The sequence below is a fragment of the Neopelma chrysocephalum genome, unplaced genomic scaffold (assembly GCF_003984885.1).
Source record: "Neopelma chrysocephalum unplaced genomic scaffold, ASM398488v2 Primary Assembly neopelma1_59, whole genome shotgun sequence".
Taxonomy (NCBI): Eukaryota; Metazoa; Chordata; class Aves; order Passeriformes; family Pipridae; genus Neopelma; species Neopelma chrysocephalum.
Genome location: NW_020897714.1, coordinates 13,813,764 through 13,833,745, shown reverse-complemented (window position 1 = coordinate 13,833,745; position 19,982 = coordinate 13,813,764). Strand labels below are relative to the sequence as shown.

The following is a 19,982-nucleotide window of genomic DNA, read 5'->3' as shown; positions in this document are numbered from 1 at the left end:
TGCCACCACTTCTTACATCCAGCTCTCTGGATGGTGAGGCAAAGAGACAAGATACTTTGTGAGATCACAGAAATATGTAACGGATTATGCATCCCATACAAAATGCATCCATCTCACAGATTACATATAAAAGAAAAAAAAGAAAAGAAAAAAAAGGACTAACCACATAAATGGAAGTCCCGTCAGCATAGCATTGTGAGGCAATCCTCCATGTCCATTCAGACCTGGTAAAATCTGAGTCAGTTGAAATACTGTGATCAGTTTTGAGCATTTAAAAATGCAACTTGTTTGGAAAGACTCCAGAGCCCCAGTAAACACAGTTTGTTACTCTAGAACAGCTATAGAGAGGCATAACGAATTTCAGATATGTAAGAAGTATCTATAAAAAGGAAGGGAATAAACTGTTCTCCAGCACAATGACACAAAGGCTGGATTTAAGTTACAGCAAAAGAGACATCAGGGTTAAACTACACATAGTCCCTTTGTAATAGTAAGAATAGCAAAGCACTTGAACAGATCACTTAAGGAAGATGTAGAACTTCTGTATTTAAAAGGTTTTAAGCATATATGGAACAAATATTAGCCTGTGAACCCCAAATTACTTGGCTTAAAAAAAAAACACATAATTTGATGACTGCTGAGTCTGGTTTCTAGGACTTCTGCATTCATTTCTTCTACAGTTTACAATATTAATCATCAGTTCTTACAAAGTGAGAATTGTATCTGTGGCATTCTGTCTGTTCCTCAAATTCAGGCCCTTGACAAACTATTGCTTCTCTTCTAATTCAATTTCATCAAGTGTCAAACTTTACCGTCTCTCAAAATCGCTAAAGTACTACTTCTAGGACACGCTATCTCATGTGTAGATCAAAGTTAAGTACTCTCTGTGCCTTTCTGCCTCTGGCACCTCAGCATGTGGAAATGTCTACTCTGAGAAAACTCTTCTGTTCTTCAGCCTAACCCTCTGAGGTGCCCCCCACGGGCACCCTGCTCCCCTCTCTTTCCCTGTCAGGGTTTCATTCTTCTTCAGGGTTCTTAAGACAAGCATCTGTCTGAGCTCTTGACCACATCAGACCACTTGCTGCCTCTGCCTTTACTTCCTCTCCTTGTTATGTGAATTTTTGTACTGAAAACAATGGTACCTCTGCCATTTTGGGGAGCTCTGTCCCCGTTAAAATTTATACATCTATTATATATCTATACATCTATTTATAAATCTATACAACTTTCTGACTTTTTCCTCACCATTTTCACACAGTGGGTTGTCTTTATAAAAGTCAATCTTTAGACACGTTCTTGCCTTTTGTGTTTAAGTGTGGTATTAGACAGTCCTATATACACAAAGACCATAAATAAAAACATACCAATTTTTTCCAGCGGGATCTTTATGATTACATTGCCGTGACCCCAACCTCCACGCCGTGCTGCCCTCTCAGCCTCAAGCGAAATGAGTAGACTCTAGGCTGTAGGGGGAAAAAAAGAAGAAAACAAAAACGATATTCCTCGGTTTTCCCTGCGAGGAAGGGAAGAAAAGTAAGTGACCCCGACGTGATTCGAACACGCAGCCTTCTGATCTGGAGTCAGACGCGCTACCGTTGCGCCACGAGGTCCTGCTGAGCACCCACTGCCTGAGAGTTAGAAGTTGCCCGTTCCGGGCCGTCGGCCGCGCGACGCTCGAGGCTCGAGAAGCGGGGCGGGTGCGGCGGATTCGGGCCGCCGCGGGGGTGCGGTTGCCGCGCCTGATGGGCCAGGTCCTCTCCCGTGCCGGCCCTTCTCCGCCACTATTTCGCTTCCCGCCTTCCCGAGCAAGTGTGTTACGTGTCCCCACCCACATCCCCGATACCGGCCCCCAGCAGCAAGAACCTCCCGCCCCCGCCCCCTGGTGGTGCCGAGCTCGCCTCCCGCGCCCTTGCCGCCGTACGCAAGCTCGCGGGTCCCTACTCTCGCTCCCTGGAGGTCGTCCCTGTCGTTCCTCTGCCGAAAGCCCTCCCTTCCTACCGCCATCGCCGCGGAGTGGCTGTGTGGATTTGTATAAAAGGAGTGCCGCAGTAGTGACTCCTAAGGCAGTTCCTCGTTAGTATAGTGGTGAGTATCCCCGCCTGTCACGCGGGAGACCGGGGTTCGATTCCCCGACGGGGAGGCCTCATGATAATTTTTTCCCTCCCGCCGCGGGGGGGGGCGCAGAGGCGGTGCCAGCGCGCGGAGCATTTTTCGCGCCTGGATGAATGGCCGGCCAAGCGCGGCGTGCGGCAACAAAAACGCCCACGCATCTAGCGCGGCCCTCCCCGTCGGGGAATCGAACCCCGGTCTCCCGCGTGACAGGCGGGGATACTCACCACTATACTAACGAGGAGCCGCGGGCCGCAGCGGCCCCCGCGCCGCCGCTCCCTGCGGGGGAGGGGCCGGCCCTGCTCTGCCCGCGTCCTGGCTCGTGTTTGCCTGGATCCTGCGGGACCTGGCGTGGGCCGGGAGAGGCGTGGTGCTCCCACCGCGGCCCTTGGCTGCCCTCCCGCCCCATCGCCCGCGAACCTGCGGGCACGGAACCCTGGAAACGGCAGCGCAAGGGAACTGCCGGACTGGAGGCGGGGCGGGGGGATCGGAGCAGCACCAGCAGCTCGGGTGTCGTTGCGTTTCTAGTTTTGCATCTCGTTCACGCAGAGTTTCTTTTTACGGGAACCTGAGAAGCCCTGGAGTCAGCAGTCCTTGAGGTGAAGGGACCCGAGCACCTGCTTCTTACCTACCTAAAAAAGGAACGAGGGAAATGGAAACCAGCTACTGTGAGATTTGAGAGTAAAAGGCAGGACACACACTGACCATCTGTCTTGATGCTGACCCGGTCAGCAGAAACATGGTTGTAAGTTTGTTATGGCAGTGATATTAGACAGGAAACTATATTTAATTTGCTGGCTTCTTAGATGAAGAATTAACACCACATAATAAACAAGTGCTTGGAACAAATGGTGTTCTCTTTTGATGGGCTCCACTACTGCTAGTATTTCTTTGGATAAAAGGACCCCAGCTTAGTTTTTTCAGGTAATCATAGCTAAAGACCAAACAGCTATCTATATGTAGACTTCCAAATATAAGTGTCCTGTAAACAAAGCATTTCTGAGAATTGGCCTTCTAATTTAAATGTTTGAATACGGACATGTGTTTCTCAGTGCATGCAACAGATTCAAATTTTGTCCTGACAAGTGAAAAATATAACTGCAGTCTCATAATAATTTCATTACTTTAGATGTAGTGTAATGAGATGTATTGTAGGGCTGTGGTCAAGTGATGGGCTTTAAACCTCCAAGAGCAGGATAAAAATTGGTGTTGCCAGGCAGGTCTACACTTACTGTGCATGCTCAAATTTTATTTAAAAGATATGAATGGTTCACTTGAAGCTAGGAGACTTTCTGGTAGATCAAACATTTCATGTTTGAATTTTATGGGACCACTCACACTTAGTTTAGATCTTTTTGCCAGTCGCTTCTCAGTTGCTTCTCTTCATTAATGTCTGTGGCTGGGGAGCTGAGCTGTGACCCCTTGTGTAAGTTGTGGCGCTTGCTGCAGCCAGACCTTCCCTTACCACTGCTCTTTGCCTCAGGCTCCTGCACAGATGTCTTCTTGGGCTGTCCTCTCTTGGAACAGGACTTCTGCTATCTCCATAACAACTCTTGCAAAATTTTGGCATCTGCTAAGCACTTTTATAATACCAGAGCTGGGCTTACAGCAAGGCATGTTATTGTCTTCTTAATTTTGTCTATGAGGGCCAAAGCAGATCTGGCTGGGAGTTCTGGACCTGCTGGAGACCTGGGGAAAGCATATGGTGTGACAGGCTCTTGAAGCACCATTTTCAATAGCTCAGTAGATTGGCCCTGAGGTTATCAGTTGCTCCCTTCAATTTGATGTCATCCACCTCTGTCACCTGGTGATGCCTATTTGCCTTGACAAGTAACATATATTATTATTGACATGTTGAGATTCAGCACAGCTGATGTCATCATGGCAACATGACCTGTGATGGAGCCTTCTGTAGCTGCAGAAATCAATTCTTCTAAATCAATGTAAAAACACAAACCTTAGATGAGAAGTGAAGCCCTTCTCTAGGTGTGGTCTTTAGGATGCCTCAGTCCCAAACAGCTGCTGCAAATTGAATATATTTGATTCTGATTAATCCTCATAACTATTTTGTATGCTCTTATTCCTGCCCATTCACACATATCCAACGCTCCATCTACTATTTGTGTTTTCCTTTTAATTTTCCTTTATTTTCCTTTTAATTTTTGTCTGTACCCGCACCCTGTAAAGTTCACAGCACAGGATTTAATGAGCTTTTCAGTAAGAATGTATGAGTTATCAAATGACATATTAAGTTACAGGACTTCTTTCTGTGTAGTTTTTGGCCTTATACCATTTCTGTCCAGTGTAATGGATTTGTCATACAGTCTGTATGACTCAGTGATCTCTTTCTGTGGTAATGTATTTTGATCAAGCTAAAATGAAATTTTAGAAGTTATTAGAAAAATCAGTTTACATCACTTAAGGGAATGAGCGATCAGACATCCTGTGTGAAATTAACAGCTGAAGAGCTGAAAAAATTTAAGGTAAAGAGGACTGTGACATTGAACGTCAGTGCCTGGTGGATTAGTTGGAGGAGGAATTTAAGGGGCTTTCCTCTATGAGCATACCTGGTATAGTTTATGCAGTATTAAATGCAGCCACACAGCTGGGCAGCTTCCCCTCTGTCTTGAATCATGTGAATTGTCTAATAAATGGAGCCTTTTAAAAACTTGTTGGAGGAATCTCAGGGCTTGAAAATTTATGTCCTACGAAGTGTGAAATAAAATAGACAAGAAGTGCCCATGCAGAATTGCATTTTCTGTTTTGGGTAAAAACTACTTGGAAGGAACAGTTGAACAGTTGAATCTGGCCACTTTTATTCCTGTAGCATGATTTAAATCCAATGGATAATTCCAATAAGAATAACTTTTCAGAGGCAATCTGCATTCTCATCACTTTTGCTCTCAAAAGGGATTGTCAAGGAAATGTACTGAAGAGGTATAAAAACGGGAAACTTCAAGCCAGGAAAGGTGGAGGTTGGCTGGTTTTAATGAATAATTTAAAATTTAGAATTACAAAAGCTGAGAGATGCCCTGCTTAGAAATAGGATGATAGGACTTAGTAATTAAAAGAAAGAAGATTTATCAAGTTCATGTGCAGAATACACCTCTTTTTGTGTACAAGATGTATTGTTTCAGAGTAATCCCAAAAGAGTGTTTATGCAGCAAAGCCTTTAGACACAAATCAAGATACTCCAAAATCCAAATAGATTGTGTATTAATGTAAGTATTCCTGTGTAATGCAGTTCTGGATACTAGAATATGTCTACCATATGACTACAAGAATAATCATAACTTTCTGGCTGTGAGGAGAGACTGCAGTGGACACAAACAATTTCACCATTGGTCTGACTTTGTCTGAAATAGCATTGACATTTCTTAGAATCTTGAAATTGTCAATAATTAGCTTCAAAATAGACCTATTGTTTAGTGTCTAAGAAGGAAAGTTCTAGAGTCAAATGTGAAAAAAAAATCGAATATTCTAATATACAACTACAATATAACATTCAGGACTGATTCTCACATCATATCAGTTCTAGGAGTAAACAAATGTCATTCAAAAAAAAAGAAATCATGAACCTAATAAAGCTAAATGGAGTGTAGAGGCAGCAAAAACATGGGATAGTAAAACCCACAGAAAGTAACACAGGAAAAAACACCATTGTCTGAAGTTAGGTAACTCAAACAAAGTTGTCATGAGATAATGGCATACATGAAGAAATTAATTCTACTGTAAACAGCATGGGGAGATATTTAAAGGTATTGGTTTTACAAAACTATAAATGAGGTTATGTGCAATGAATTTAACTTAGGAAGCCAGTCATCACACTTCTGTGCATTCCAGTGCTTGCTTAGTACAGACATGGACAAGCGCAGGCCAAATAATTGCAATGGGGAAACAGAAGATTGAAATCAAAGATGAGCATTGGGAGCAGATGCTATTGAAACTAAAACCTCTATGGTTGCCTAAGGTACAAAATCAGAAATATACAAAAGACCCTGCAGAGGACGGGGGAAAAGAAGCATGCTGCCACTTCAGAATGCAATAATGTCCCAGACCTTGAATAGTGCTTGCTGTTCTCTAAGTTGGACAGATTGCACTGCTGCAGTACTGAAAAATCAGTGGGTAAAAAAAGAGTCAGTGTGCTGAGCAAAGAATGAATAGAAATCAGTTTGGTTTTTATCTAGTAGTTAACACAAGGGAAACTGACCTCACCTTGAAAACACGGTCAGAATGTGTAGTAGAAGTGAAGAAGGAAATTTACATGTGTTTTGCTGCTTTTGTGAAGGTTTTGAGAAGTTTTAGTATGATAGAAAGATATGCATCACTGAAAAATGTATCAATAACTCAAAAAATTCAATTTAGAAAACACTGTAGCTAAGAGGCAAAGCAGCATTGTGGGCAGATACTGAAACATTCTAGTCATCATCAAGGTACATTTTGCCTGTAAAAGCATTTAACACTAAGTAGAAAGCAAAACAAATGAATGTTTGGAATCTTTTAAATGACGTATGAGTTAATGGGGCTTATATGAAGAATATATGTATGTGTCCATTGAACTCTAAAAGCAAGATTGTTAACAGACATATATATTGTGATGCCTGCTCAGCTGGTGTTACGAAAAAAATTCAGGAGCCGTAAGCTGGGGTGAGATAAGAAAGGGTTTAATTATGCCAAGGCAATAGATGTTACGACGCGCGCGCGCCGGGCTGTGCCCGGGATGTTACATTTATAACAATATTTGGCCAATCCTAAGTGTGTCCACCCTATAGCTTTTGGCCTGGTCCACCCCCTGGCCCGCCTCTCGAAATTGGGTCTGGGGTGCTTTTTGGGACCCCCTCTTCATCATCTTCTTCATCTTCAGCGTACAGAGAGCAGGGTGACCCAGTTCTTTGACTCTGTCCTGCGGTTTAGGCCAAGATACAAGCGTTCTCCAAACAAGACAGGCCTGCCTTGACTAAAAGACTAAACATTTTCTACTAGATATGGGGATAGGGTGATATAGGGAGTATGGAATGGGATGAAAGGATTGAGGAATGTATAAGGGATACTACGGGGAGGAGGGAGAAAGGGTTTCTAAAATCTACTTCTATTACCTATAAAACTTATAAGGTAGAAAAATAAGAAAATCATTATGGGCTTAAGGCATCAATATGAAGAATATATATGTCTGTTAACAATCTTGCTTTTAGAGTTCAATTAGAGAAGACCTTCAGAGCTTGATGAATGTTCTGAAAAGAAATGAAAAGATGAATATTAAAAAATCCAAAAGTACTAAGAATAGTCTCAGCAGAAGACAAAGTTGACAACTCATTTATTTTAACTACCAAACACTGGATCAAAGCTACCAGCACTCTATAATTTGTTGTAGTGCTGGCTTCACTGTGCATTTCTGGTCCTCCAGTTGTCACCATTTGCTGCTTCATTGTGTTGTGGATGTGGAACAGAAAAATAGCTCCCTTTCTAGGCAAAACTATGGCTTCATGGGGTAACTGTTTCCTAACAGTTTCCTCCCTTCTCCTTTTCTTATGATGCAAGGACCATATGGCATGGAAACCACATTATTTTCCTTACTTACTTTCCAATGATTGCAGTAATCCATGTGCATAGGGAAACCTTGAGAAACCTGAAGTGGTCCTCATAACTAGCAAAAACCCATAAGGCTTAAATCTCGTTTCAGTAGTTGATTTTTATCCTTGCCATGTGTTGTACTATTACTTCTATTTCTAACTTCTCCACTTGGCATTTTTTTGTCTTCCTTTTCACTATTCTTCCTCTCCTCACTCCACTTTTTTTTTTTTGTTTAACTATTTCCTTTAGAAAAATAGGATGCCCCATGTACTGTCCAAGTCATGGGAGTGCAAAAGAGTGATCTGAAGGCTGGAAGAAACTGCTGGTCCTGTTCAGTCATGCCACCCCTGGGGCTGGCTTCTTTGGCTATTGACACAATTTTCGGTGGATGAACAAGCAGTAGAAGGGAAGTGGATAGATTTTTCAGTTTAGCAGATGGAAGAAGGAAGACAATATAAAATAAAACATTAAAAAGCCCTTACCAAAATTAATTGCCATTTCCAATGTTATTCATGATAGAGAAAAGCAAATGTGCACATTCACCAGAGATTGCTCAGGATGTGATGGATGGTTGGCCATCTTGCTCAGTTGTAAAACTCTGACACTTAAAGATGCAGAAATTAATCACATTGCACTTAAAATCTGAAACAAGTATTTCAAGTCAGTTGAATAGCCAGAACAACAAACGAGAAACTGTTGGGAATTACGTGCTTAGAGCACAGCTAATTGAAGTAAGAGCTTAACACTACTATGTATCTCGAATATATTGCTCAACAATCACCAAATTACTCTTAGTTCTAGCAAAATCAAAGAAATAGCATTGAGAGGAAAGGTATCAGATGCATTGCTAAGTGGAGTCACAAGACATTTTACAGCTTTCTCACAGCTAATAGGGATGGGAGATCATGATTTGCAACCAACTCCCCTGGTTTGGAGATGTCAGTTTTAAGAGATGAGAAAAAGGCTGAGGAATTCTTGTGGGGCAAAATATGAACGAAGACATTGTCAAGGTGACAATAAACAATAAAAATAATAATAAAACAATAATTAATTTAGTGCAATGCCATGCAGAATAATGCATCTATTCCTAGGGAAAAAATATAAGCAAGGTTGTTTTTCATTTACATTATTGTTCCCGATTACAAGTAATTTTGAATGTGAGGATTTTTGCCTCAGGAGGCACAAATACCATGCTTCGGAACAATAGTCTTTATTTCTTTGCTGTCTGCCATTTTGCAGGATAATGATCTTTCCCTACGTGTTTGGTTTTGTTGTGTTGTTTTTTTTTAACTTAGAATTTCAAGTTTGCAATTGCACTGGCACCCTCTGGTGGCATTCTGAAGTGCTCTACAGTTCAGTAAAATTAGATTTGCATTTGCTTTGGTAGAGGAAACGTGAAGTTACTATTTTATAGAATTGTTATATTAAAAATAGGAGAAACAAAGAAACAAAGAATAATATAGCATAACTCCAATTCAGCTTACACAAAACGAGCTCATAAAATGAAATTCTAGCAATCTGGGTCAAAATGGCTGGAGAAAACACCTTTCATTTCCCCTCCCTCACGGTCTCTTAACTGCATTCATGGATAGCGTTTTGCTAGTATGGGTTTGGAAAGGAAAGGAGTTACACAAATATCCTAACTATGGGACTGGCCTGTTTCACTTGGCAGCAAATATCAATCAGTCTCTTACAGAAAGTGTTCATAGGAGTATTTCCGTTTTGAAATTAAGACACTTGGCAGCTGTTGCTACTTGCATCCTGAGAGTTCTTGCCAGAGCTGAACCAGATGTGCAGTCCATTTGTCCATTTGTTAATAATGAATATAGAAAAGAGTAAAGAAAAGATAAAGAGGAGCAGGAAATACAGAAATAGTTAGACTATTTTCCCTGTTTATGCATGTGGGAAGGACTTACATTTTGGGGGATTTTGCAAAAAATGAAACTAAGCCTTTCCCCTAGAGTTGGGTAACTGTGCAGCTGCCCTTCCTCAGTGTAGCAAGACTGACTGAGAGGAAAAAAAGTTATTAACATTGCATTATCACTCTGTCCCAGTCCTCTGTCTCTGCAGTGTAAGTCCTCATTACTGAACATGGTAAGTTTCCCAAATGAATGTATGTTCCTGCCCCTTCTTTTCCTTAAGAGCAACTGAGAGTTCAAGAAATATTGCCTGGAGCATGAGAAGGGGAGTACCTTTTTGTCAGTTTGACTCTGCTGTATAAATATTCTTAGGCTGACACATTGACATACTTTTAATTATAGCTCTTTGGAAGCTTTGAAAAAAAGAAGACAGGGAAGTCAAGTTTTTCTGTAGATTAACCTGCTCATATTGGAAGAAATTGTGTAGGCTCTTCTGTTTACATGGATGAGAGGACCACAGTCTTTTTTGACATAGTTTAGGTAAAGTAAAAAGGGAAATGCTAAAGATATTTTTAGAACCATTGTTCTCTAAGGGGCATGAAGACTAAGCTATTTGAAAGGACTTCAGTGCTATATACCAATAATATTTTGCTCTTTTGACAAAATTCACCTGAAGATATCAAATTTTTTGCTCAGTCTGACATGAGCAAAATACCCATCCTACCTAATCTTCTGTTTAAGGAAAAGAATTTAAACAAACTCATTAGATAACTTTTTTTCATTAAGTTATAGGTCCATTGACTCTGAAATTTCAGCTTTTCAGAATTATTTCAGATGGGTTATTTCAGGTTTTCACAAAAACTTCACAGCCAACAGTACTATGAATAAGAGCTGTACATTTGTGACTAGTGTTTATATTTATATATATATATATATACTCATAATTTGTCTACCGCAGAATGATTCTATGATTAATTTACGGTTATATTTAAACATAATAGCTTGGCATTCGTCATGCCTATTTGCACAATTCTGTACACCTGAAAGTTCCTGGAACATCTCTTTAACCTGTAAGACACATACCACTGGATGAGCAATATATTGTTCATGCCAGCATGTTACTCTAAAACATTTAATTTGAACTTTAGTATTGTTAAATCTGGTTTCTTCATATGTGGAAGTGCTGTATTATTCAGCAAGTTCTTTACCTGAAATTTCCACAATGTGTGTTTGCTTTACATCTACAAACCCCTCTAGTTTTGAACAATGCCTTTTCACTTTTAAAATCAATTGAACAAGTTACAAGTTACCAATTTTTAAATAAAGCTAGCTTCTGAGCCAAGAAAGTATATTAGAAATTTCAGCCATGTTTAAAGAGCAAAAATGATTGCAACTGTGCATTAAGAATGGAAAGTCATTCATAACATATGATTAAAAGCTAACTTGACTATTTACAGCTGTCAAGAGCGATATGTGCTAATGAGAGAACCTACTGTTAGTACATTCCTAGGTTAGGTGCATGTTAAGGAGACCTGTACAGTATAAGAAAAGGGATAAAGAATGAAAATACTATTTAGAAGCCAGAAAGCGTGTTTAAATTGCTTAGATACACAAAATTATGAAATTGGAGGCAAAAAGAGCTAAAATAGGTCAAATTTTTGGCCACTATTTGTAAAGCAACTCTGCTTCCTATAAAGACTTAAAATGTAAACTCCTAATGCTTTAAAATTTACTTCTAACAAATAATTACATTAGTATTTTCAATAGTAGTTAATTACTACTAATAAAGACACCCCCCTCCCCATTAAATAAATAAGGATTAATACATTTAGAATTTATGTTTTCCTGAAGGCATTTTTTAAAATAAAGGAGAGAAAGCAAACACTTTGTATAGGGGCTCAATTCCAATACAATGCTGAATCCAAGCTTTTTAATTTTTGTTCTGTATTAGTCTGGGTTATATTAAGGATAATTTCAGGATAATTGGCAAGCATGAAGGCAAGCACAAAGGTATTTAACTCTTAGGGGTGTGTCAATCCTTAAACCCAGAATCACTTTTACAGTGTCCATCATCTGGTACAACTCTCTAGAACATTTCAAAATTTAAGAGATGCAACTTTGTGAGACTGTTTAGATCAGTCTAGGTATCTGACCAGAAGATGTATATTTGGGGCAGAAGTTATATCAGAAGATAGATCAATGGATTAATCAATCAGTCTTCTGGTCATCACTCTTACTCAGAAAAAAGTCCTTCGTATGCATAGGAGAGAGTTCCTAAAGTTTGACTGTCTTGTTGAGTAACATTATGTTTGCCTTTGATGAAAGGTTAAAATACAGAATGCTGCAGGGGTTTTTTTGTGGTTCTTTTAGGTAAATGAATTGTGGACATTCTATTACAACATTCATTCTTCTCATGTATCACCTTCTGTAACTGCAGTGTAGCAATCTGTTTTCCCCGTATTTGGAAGTGAAAGAACAACTGTACTTTCAAAAATGGGCACTACAGGGCCCACAATATTCCTGTTCCCTTAACAAGAGACTTGCTTGTGAGTAAAGTTTAGATCTAGATCCGAGTTTGCCACAATTTAGGGAGGAACAGAAGAGCACTGCAGTTCTGAAAACCGGATGCAGAACTTCAGCTGAGATATTTGGGAGAAGGATGTTGTGGATAGATGCGTATCTCAGATTCTAATACCTTTGTGTTTCAGGATGCATTCAGAATTTGGGTGTTGCTTTGTGCTAGTTCCATATTTAAACTTCCTCTGTGGTAAAACAATTATTTCATTTGAGATTTTTTAAAAGTGAAATAAAAAGAATTCATGGCTGTTGAAAAGACAAAGTAATGAAAACTGTAGAGAGGAAAATATTCACAGAACTCATGGAAGGAGGATATGAAATTTGGAAGGCTGCAACTACAGTTTCTGCAGCCCATAAACCATATTTCCTTCTTGTGTTCAAATGATACAGCCAAGAAACAGTTCTTGTGCTGTGTGCTCTCTCCCTTTGCCGGGTTGCTTTCTGAAAGGGAAAACAGCATGAAGTTATGCATGAAGAATGACAGTTTCATTGCTAGTCCCGAGTGGCTGGATACAGTACAAAGAAAGGATGAGGGTGTGTGATGGTATCAGGGCAGTCCAACAACAGGAGGTGTAACATGCACACTGTTGAAAGGTCAGAGATCTCAGCAGGTGCTTGTGCCTACATTCATCTTCTCTGTGCATGCACATAATGGAGATGCCAAAATTGTGATCGCTTATCTCCTAGCTCACAGCTGCAATGCTTAATGAGAACGCTGTGAACACTTCCAACCCTATATAGTAAGTTGTACTGGTTTTGCATGGGGTAGAGTTAATATTCTTCATAGTAGCTGGTCTGGGTCAGTGGTTTGGATTTGTGTTGAACATGCGGGGATGTTTTTGTTACTGCTGAGCAGTGCTTGTGCAGCATCAAAGCCTTTTCTGCTTCTTACACTGCCCCACCAGCAAGGAGGTTGGGGGTGCACAAGGAGCTGGGAGGGGACAGCTGGTACAGCTGACCCCACTTACTGAAGGGATATTCCATACCATATGCTGCCATGCTCACATATAAAGCTGGGTAAAGAATAAGGAAGTGGGGGATGTTTGAAGTAATGGTGTTTGTCTTCCCAAGTAATCCTTGTGCGTAATGAAGCCCTGCTCTCCTGGAGAGGGCTGAACATCTGCCTGCCCATGGAAAGCAGTGAATGAATTCCTTGTTTTGCTTTGCTTTTGTGTGCGGCTTTTGCTCTATCTATTAAATTGTTTTTATCTCAACCCATAAGTTTTCTCACTTTTACTCTTCCAATTCTGTCCCCCATCCCACTGTGAGGGATTGAGTGAACAGCTTCATGGTGCTTAGATGCTGGCTGTGGTTAAACCACAACACAGTAGGGAGATAGAGGCAGAATTTCAGTGTGAGGCTAGCAGGGTGTCATTCTGGGCTGCCTACAGTGTCTGAAGTCAGAAGGGATAAAGACAAACTTGTTTGACAAGGAAACTGTTATTGCTGCTTGTTTCATATCTCCCTCCTTGTCCCAAGAATTTAGTTTCTAAAGTTTTTCATTATTTCAGCAACACAAAAATATTATCTACCTTGACCCTTTTTTTTTTCCATTGAGTTGTCTACGGAAAGATTGTCATGCACAAAAGCTGTAATTTATATTCTTGTTATATTATTACAAAAGAGATGGTTACACTGGGAATGCAGATTGTTTTATATTGAAATACCTTTCATTAGGTAATTTAATTGATGCATTTTGTGTTACCACAAGGCAACTTCCAAGAAAAGGGAAGCTTAATATACTATGTATAAACACTTTCCAAGCCTGTATGGTAATTGCTCATCATTATGTCTGAAGCAATGGTCTTTTGGCAGAAACTTAATGACTGTTGTTCCATTGGGCAAGCTAAAGCTCTGTTATTCACTTAGAAAGTTATTGTCTTAATTCTTTGTGCCTGGATGATCACAGAGAATGTTATTAATAATAGATTGGAAATGAAAGAGAAGAGGGTCTATTCATCAGAGACTTTATCCGAAGGACGTACGAACTCTAGCTGACTGGACTGATTGTTTTTATGCAAGTGATTGTGTCATTTGTACAACAGATGCCTAATAGCAGCCACTGAAGAGCCACTGAACTGCATTGTTCTCAGAAAGGTGGTAAGCATCTTACCATCTTTGCAAATTACAAAAATACATTTTCATAGATGAGACTGCTTTTCATAGACGAGACTGCTTTCAAGCAACTAAAGATGTCATATGACTTAATTTCCTTGCATGACTAATGCAAATGCAGATAAATGGCAAGAAAAAGTTTGTAGCAGAAGGTAGCATGAGAAGAAAGGCACTAAAGGGTCTTGGAAGTATTTGTATTATGAAGAGTTCTTCTATCATGCATCTGTCTATGGTTCCTAAATTTGTCTGAAGGGGAGATATTTTTTGCCATATTTGAAGTGCTTTAAAATAGTTAACCTTTTATATACCCACTATTTGCTTTTCTACAGCTTGTTGTGGGAGAGGATTTTTTGTTGTTCTGCAAATAGCATAATTTTCTCCTATACACAGCCATTTATGATAAACTCAGAGGAGGAGTACCTCCTAGAGGAGGAGGGGTTTGGGGAAGGCATGAGTCCCACAACTGGTGTGCTGCAAGAATAGCCCATTTATAACATTTCTTTAAGCAGTCCCATAAACCATTTCTTATTTTCCTGGAGGCCCAATGTGTTAAATTATGTTAGTGTGGCTCAGGATACAGAAGGTGATATGTAACAGAGAGCTCAGGGGTGCAAACACGTGACGGGGCATGTGTCGGCTATATTGGTCATTTTACAGGGGAAGAGCTGAGGTGCTGCATTTGCTTGTCAGGGCCTAGTTTCAATGCAGGGACAAGGAAGTTAAGAGCTGCAGCACAATACTGTTGGATCTTTTTCTTTCCAGGACCCCTACGAGCTCCTATGGAGCTCACCAAGGAACTGCATTTACTTACATGAGGGCCAAAGGTGGGAGAGGTTGTAGCACTGTGTTGAAAGTGAAATTCAGGCACTAAGGTAAGATCTACCAAATAAGCAAACCTCACAGTAATATTTAACAGTTCTATAGTTCAATTTTTAGAGTCTTTATTTTTAAGGACTCCTCGTGTTACTAACTTGCATAGAGTGCATCCACCCCTGGGATTGAGCTCAGTTTTGTAAAAGCAGCAGCTAGAAGGAGAACTGTAAAGCAGTATTTGCTAACACCAAAGCAGAGCAGAGTGCTGGGACTGAGATCACCAGCAGTGTTGGATTTACAACAACATGTAGCATGAGCAGCAGTTGACTTTGCACTTGGACATGGTCATGGAGAATTAAGATGAAGAGATGGCAATAAATACATTTTACTGCCATTCATGGTATTTGCAGTGGCTGAGTGTACATATGCTTGCATTCAATCTGAAACTTCCATTAAATGTGAAATTTGTATCCAAAGACTTGATTGCAGAAGAACAGGACTCAATCATTCAATCAGATGGATTGTGGATTCCAAGTAAAACCATACCTGCAGTATAGATCATCAGCTCTATTTGACTGGATATAAACATATAGATAATACAGATAAGCTGTATTTGGGGGGGATTGTCCCTGCTCCACAAGGACAGGTGGCTTCCTGGGGCTGGGGTGTTGGGGTCTCTCCATAGGGGTTGAGGATGTGGCAGGACAGGGAGCAGGGCAGCTGATGGGCACTGGGGCAGCCTCAGCCTCACGCACTGGGCACTATCTTTGGGGATGGGCCGAGGCTGTGCTGGTCTGTCAGCCACTGGATGTGGGATCAGTCCTGGTGAGGAGCTCTGGGTGAGACACAGCTCTGGGATGGTTTGTCAGGGCCTCTCTGTGGCACTGTCTTTCAGGAAGTGCCTGCACTGACTCTACCTTGTCCCTGAGCCCCATTGCCAGATCCCTAGTTGGGAGAGAGGGTGTACTCAGGATCCTTAGAGATATATTCAGTGAAGGCACTACAAAACAAGTGGGGAAACAGAGTGTCGGTGGGAAACACAGAGTTTATCACAGGATTTATAATAATTGTCACTTAGGGGCCATACCCTACGTTAGGGTCATGAAGATTGTTGTGTAAGAGCTGCAGAGCAGTGAAGAAAGTTTTTCAGCAGGGACAATTGTCTAACACAGGTCATGAACTTGTCTCTCCAACTTGTCCCTCCCTCTCTGCAGCTAAAACATCTGAAATGGAGAGTTTCTGTTAGCCCTGTTTAACCCACGGAAGGAGGAAACACCGAGACTGAAAAGAAACAGCATCATTATGTCTGCTGAAACTAACACAGGGTTAGTCAACAGCTAATAGTGGGCAAAAAGTTCAGAGAAACCAAGGATGTCAGGAGAGGGGTCTGGTAGATGCAGCTAGTCAAACTATCCAGCCATTCTGCTTGGGTGAATAGTGCTGGATCTGAATGATAATGTGGTTTTCTGATGTAGATTCCTGGTCTTCAAATATAAGTGATGATATTCTTTTTATAGGAGAGAGAAAGATTAAGAGAGGAGAGATTTAAGAACATCATGGTAAGCTTCAATTATTTCTAAGCAGCAATATTGCAGAATATTAACTTGATACAGAGACTGAGAAGACCTGAGGTCTGAGTGTCAGCAGTCAAAGATGTGAATGAAATGCACTCACCTTGTCATTAAATATGAACATCTCCATTGGGTGATAACAGAGGTTTTCTGCCAACTTGATTTCAGACCAAGAGAAAGGCCTATGTTGTCTGAAAATGTCTCATTTTTTCCCAGCTATATGGATTGCAAAAATAAAAGATGTTTCCTCTCATTACAAACCATGATGACTTGAGGCTTCATAAGAAATATTTCATGACTGAAATACTGGTTATGTACATTTTGTGAAATTTATTCTGTTGCCAGCCATTGATTTTTAATTATATTGCCACAGTACTTCTGAAATGAAAGCATTAGGGAGACAGTTCTCTGCAAATACGAATTTCAGCTACCCAAATCTTCTGCATCATCTTCCTGATATACTTGAGAGAGGTAAAGCTGATGATTAATGAGAAGAAAATGGTATATAAACCAGAGTATTGACAAAAATCATTGACAAATGACCTCTAGTCAGAGCTTCTGAGAGTACATGACAAAGCTGAAGTGTTTACAATATTGAAAGTGTTTACTATATTGAAATAACTGAAGTGATCAGAAAATGCAGTCTTGCTTTTTTTCCCCAAGAACAATGAGCTCAGTGTTTTCTCAAGAGATTTTACTGATTTCTTGAGACAAAACAGTTCTTGGTGCAGAACTCTTCCTACTTACAATGCTATAAATCTGCAGAAAAACATAGAAAAATATATCAATCCACAGAAAAAACAGCTGCATCATCCTGCTGTCCCCTTGTACATTTAGCCCTTGGTAATCACAAACTTGATAATTAGGTATTAGCCAAGTCTAAAATCTTCTTTCAGTCCCATGGCTTTTCTTCTCACCTTTTCCCAGCAGTATCTTTCCCTACTCATTTCCTGCCATGTCCTCAGATTACATTTCTAGAGTTGTAGAGGGGACAGACTACATCTCTTAGGAAGTTTGCAGATCACATCAGATGGAGGGGGCTGTTCAATTCTCTTGAGTGCTGGGCTGCTGCTGACAGGTGGGAGGGATGGACCAACAGGAACTTTATGAAACTCAAGGACAAGAGCAAAGTCCTACACTTGGGAAGTGTATTGCCAGTACTACTGGCAATGATACAAGCCGGGGACTGACAGGCTGTAAAGAGCTCTGTGCAGAAGGACCTGGATCTACTGGCAGTCAGAAATTTGAACATGAGCCAGTGATATGCCCTAGCACAGCTGAGAAAGCATTCTGAGCTGTATTAACAGCAGCACAGCTTCTAGACTGAAGAAAGCATTTATCTTCTTCTACCAACATTTGTTAGAAAACAAAAGACAGTGATAAAATCAAGCGAGTTCAGCAAAATGTCAGCATAGCAGTCAGGCTGGAGGACCTGCCCTATGAGTGGAACCTGAAGTAAAGGGCCTTGTTCAACCTGGAGAAGAGATGGCTTCAGGAAACTTAAGTGCAGTCTTCCCATATCTACAAGGAAGTGATTGAGGAGGTGGAGCCAGGATCTTCATGGCAGTGGGTGGTGGGAAGCCAAGAGACAATGGATATCGATTGAAACAAGAGAAGTTCAGAGTGGATGTAAGAAAAGCCATTTTCCCCATGAAGACAGCCAAAAGGTGGGACAGGAGCCCAGAGAGTCTGTGCAGTCTTCCTTCAAGGTTTACAACATCTGCCTGAATAAACCCTTGAGCAACATGGTCTGATCTCATAGCTGACCCTTATTTGGTCATGATGTTTGACTAGAGAGCTTCTGAAGGTCCCTTCCAACCTGCATTATCCTCTGACTCTATGAAATTATTTCTGAAAACTTTCTTCTCCCCTCCTTTGGTGACTTGAAGAGGATTTAAGGAAGAGGAGAAGAAAGGTATGACATAGGAAGAAACTAATGCTTTATTTCACTTAATTACATTAAAATCTTAGATTTAGGAAAAGGGAGGTGAAAGTGGCAGAAACCTTAGGAAAAGAGAGCGTGGGGCAAAGTATTTTGGAACAGAGTCTGTAAACAGTTACTCACGTGAGCAAGGACTGATAGACAGTCCTGATTAGTGTACAAATGTAATGGGATTTCATGCTCCACGAGATCAAAATAGCAAAGTGTCCCATTATGGCAATTATCTATCAACTGGTGAAAGCACAATAGATGAAGTTGCTAAAATACTTCTGTGTTCATTAGCCTCATTATGTGGCAAATGTGTTATAAGGCACTACATGCTGATGCTTTACCTGACAAACAGAAAATATTAATAGAAATGATAAAAAGACAAATTATATGGAAGCCAATCCATGTTCAGCCATTACAAATCCAGCTCCATGTTCAGCCTACAAATATTGGTGAGTCTGTGGTCATCATCCAAAATCCTTTCATCTGATCCAAGTTATGAGGGGTTTGAGGTCAGGCAACATCTTTCTTGAAACATGATGAATCAATAATATTCTACTCAGAGCCAAGACTGAACCATTTTGTATTTTAACTTAGGGAAACAGATAGCTCTTCATTTGACCTTGAGGAATATTGGAAGGCAAATAAATGATCAAGCATTGTCAAGCATTATTCTGGGTAAAGCTACTTGTAATCAAGATTTGCAAAATGAAAGAACCAAATAACTTGGATTGAACTAAACTGTAGCTTTTTAACAAGAAAACATAATTTCACCTATATACATGTGGGTTCCTGCCTTCTATCATAAATATGTCTTAAGGTTTTTCATTTAACTATTTTACATATATTATGTTTTTAATATAACATTTTATTAAAGTAATTACTTTCTGTTCTGCTCAGAAAAAATCCTTTAGCTCATCAGGTACCAGGAGATTCAGACATGTTTTAAGAATTTCACCATTCCTCTGTGTGGCTGAGTCAGGAGTTTAATATTTACTCAAGTGTCCAGGGAAAACAGAAGCTATGTACAGATCTTTACCAATACAAAATACATTCCCTCCACCATGGTACTAGTTAACAAGCTATAGGGAGGAAGGACTGTTCTCTAGATCTTTCTCAAATCCTTCCAGGCAACTCCTTCCAAAGCTCTAAAGAGTCCTTCAGCACTTACATTCATAAGATCTAAGAGTTCTAATTATAACCAGTTCTTCAACACTGACATAGATGATGAGGAGGAGAAAATGAGATCTCAGTGTGTTCCTTCTGTTTTTTATTAACCTTTTTTTATTAACCTACAGTGAATGTTAGAGAGACAACTGGCTTCAATTGATTGCATATGCCACCACAGGATACTATCATACTCAGGATACAAGAAAAAATTATATAAACAGCTGATTTGTGTAACTGATTTGATCTAAATTTGGTGCTCATGTCTAG

At 40.3% G+C, this 19,982-nt stretch overlaps 1 protein-coding gene, 1 long non-coding RNA gene and 3 other non-coding genes across 5 annotated transcripts in view; 2 read left to right on the top strand and 3 right to left on the bottom strand.

Annotated features, from left to right (window-relative positions):
• Nucleotides 1-299, bottom strand: part of TMPO (thymopoietin) — a 28,882-nt gene extending 28,583 nt beyond the window's left edge. Inside the window, exon 1 of the mRNA XM_027679938.1 lies at nucleotides 164-299. Within this exon, the coding sequence (XP_027535739.1) occupies nucleotides 164-271 (108 nt within the window). The 5' untranslated portion in view covers nucleotides 272-299. The remainder of the gene's footprint in view (nucleotides 1-163) is intronic.
• A 1,239-nt stretch (nucleotides 300-1,538) lies between these two features.
• TRNAW-CCA lies at nucleotides 1,539-1,610 on the bottom strand. The gene has a single exon. It is a non-coding gene; the product is annotated as a tRNA-Trp (tRNA).
• A 237-nt stretch (nucleotides 1,611-1,847) lies between these two features.
• Nucleotides 1,848-2,958, top strand: LOC113966202. The gene is made up of 2 exons (XR_003533739.1): nucleotides 1,848-2,085; nucleotides 2,659-2,958. It is a non-coding gene; the product is annotated as an uncharacterized LOC113966202 (long non-coding RNA).
• On the top strand, nucleotides 2,069-2,140 carry TRNAD-GUC. The gene has a single exon. It is a non-coding gene; the product is annotated as a tRNA-Asp (tRNA).
• On the bottom strand, nucleotides 2,282-2,353 carry TRNAD-GUC. The gene has a single exon. It is a non-coding gene; the product is annotated as a tRNA-Asp (tRNA).
• Nucleotides 2,959-19,982: the final 17,024 nt, after the last annotated feature.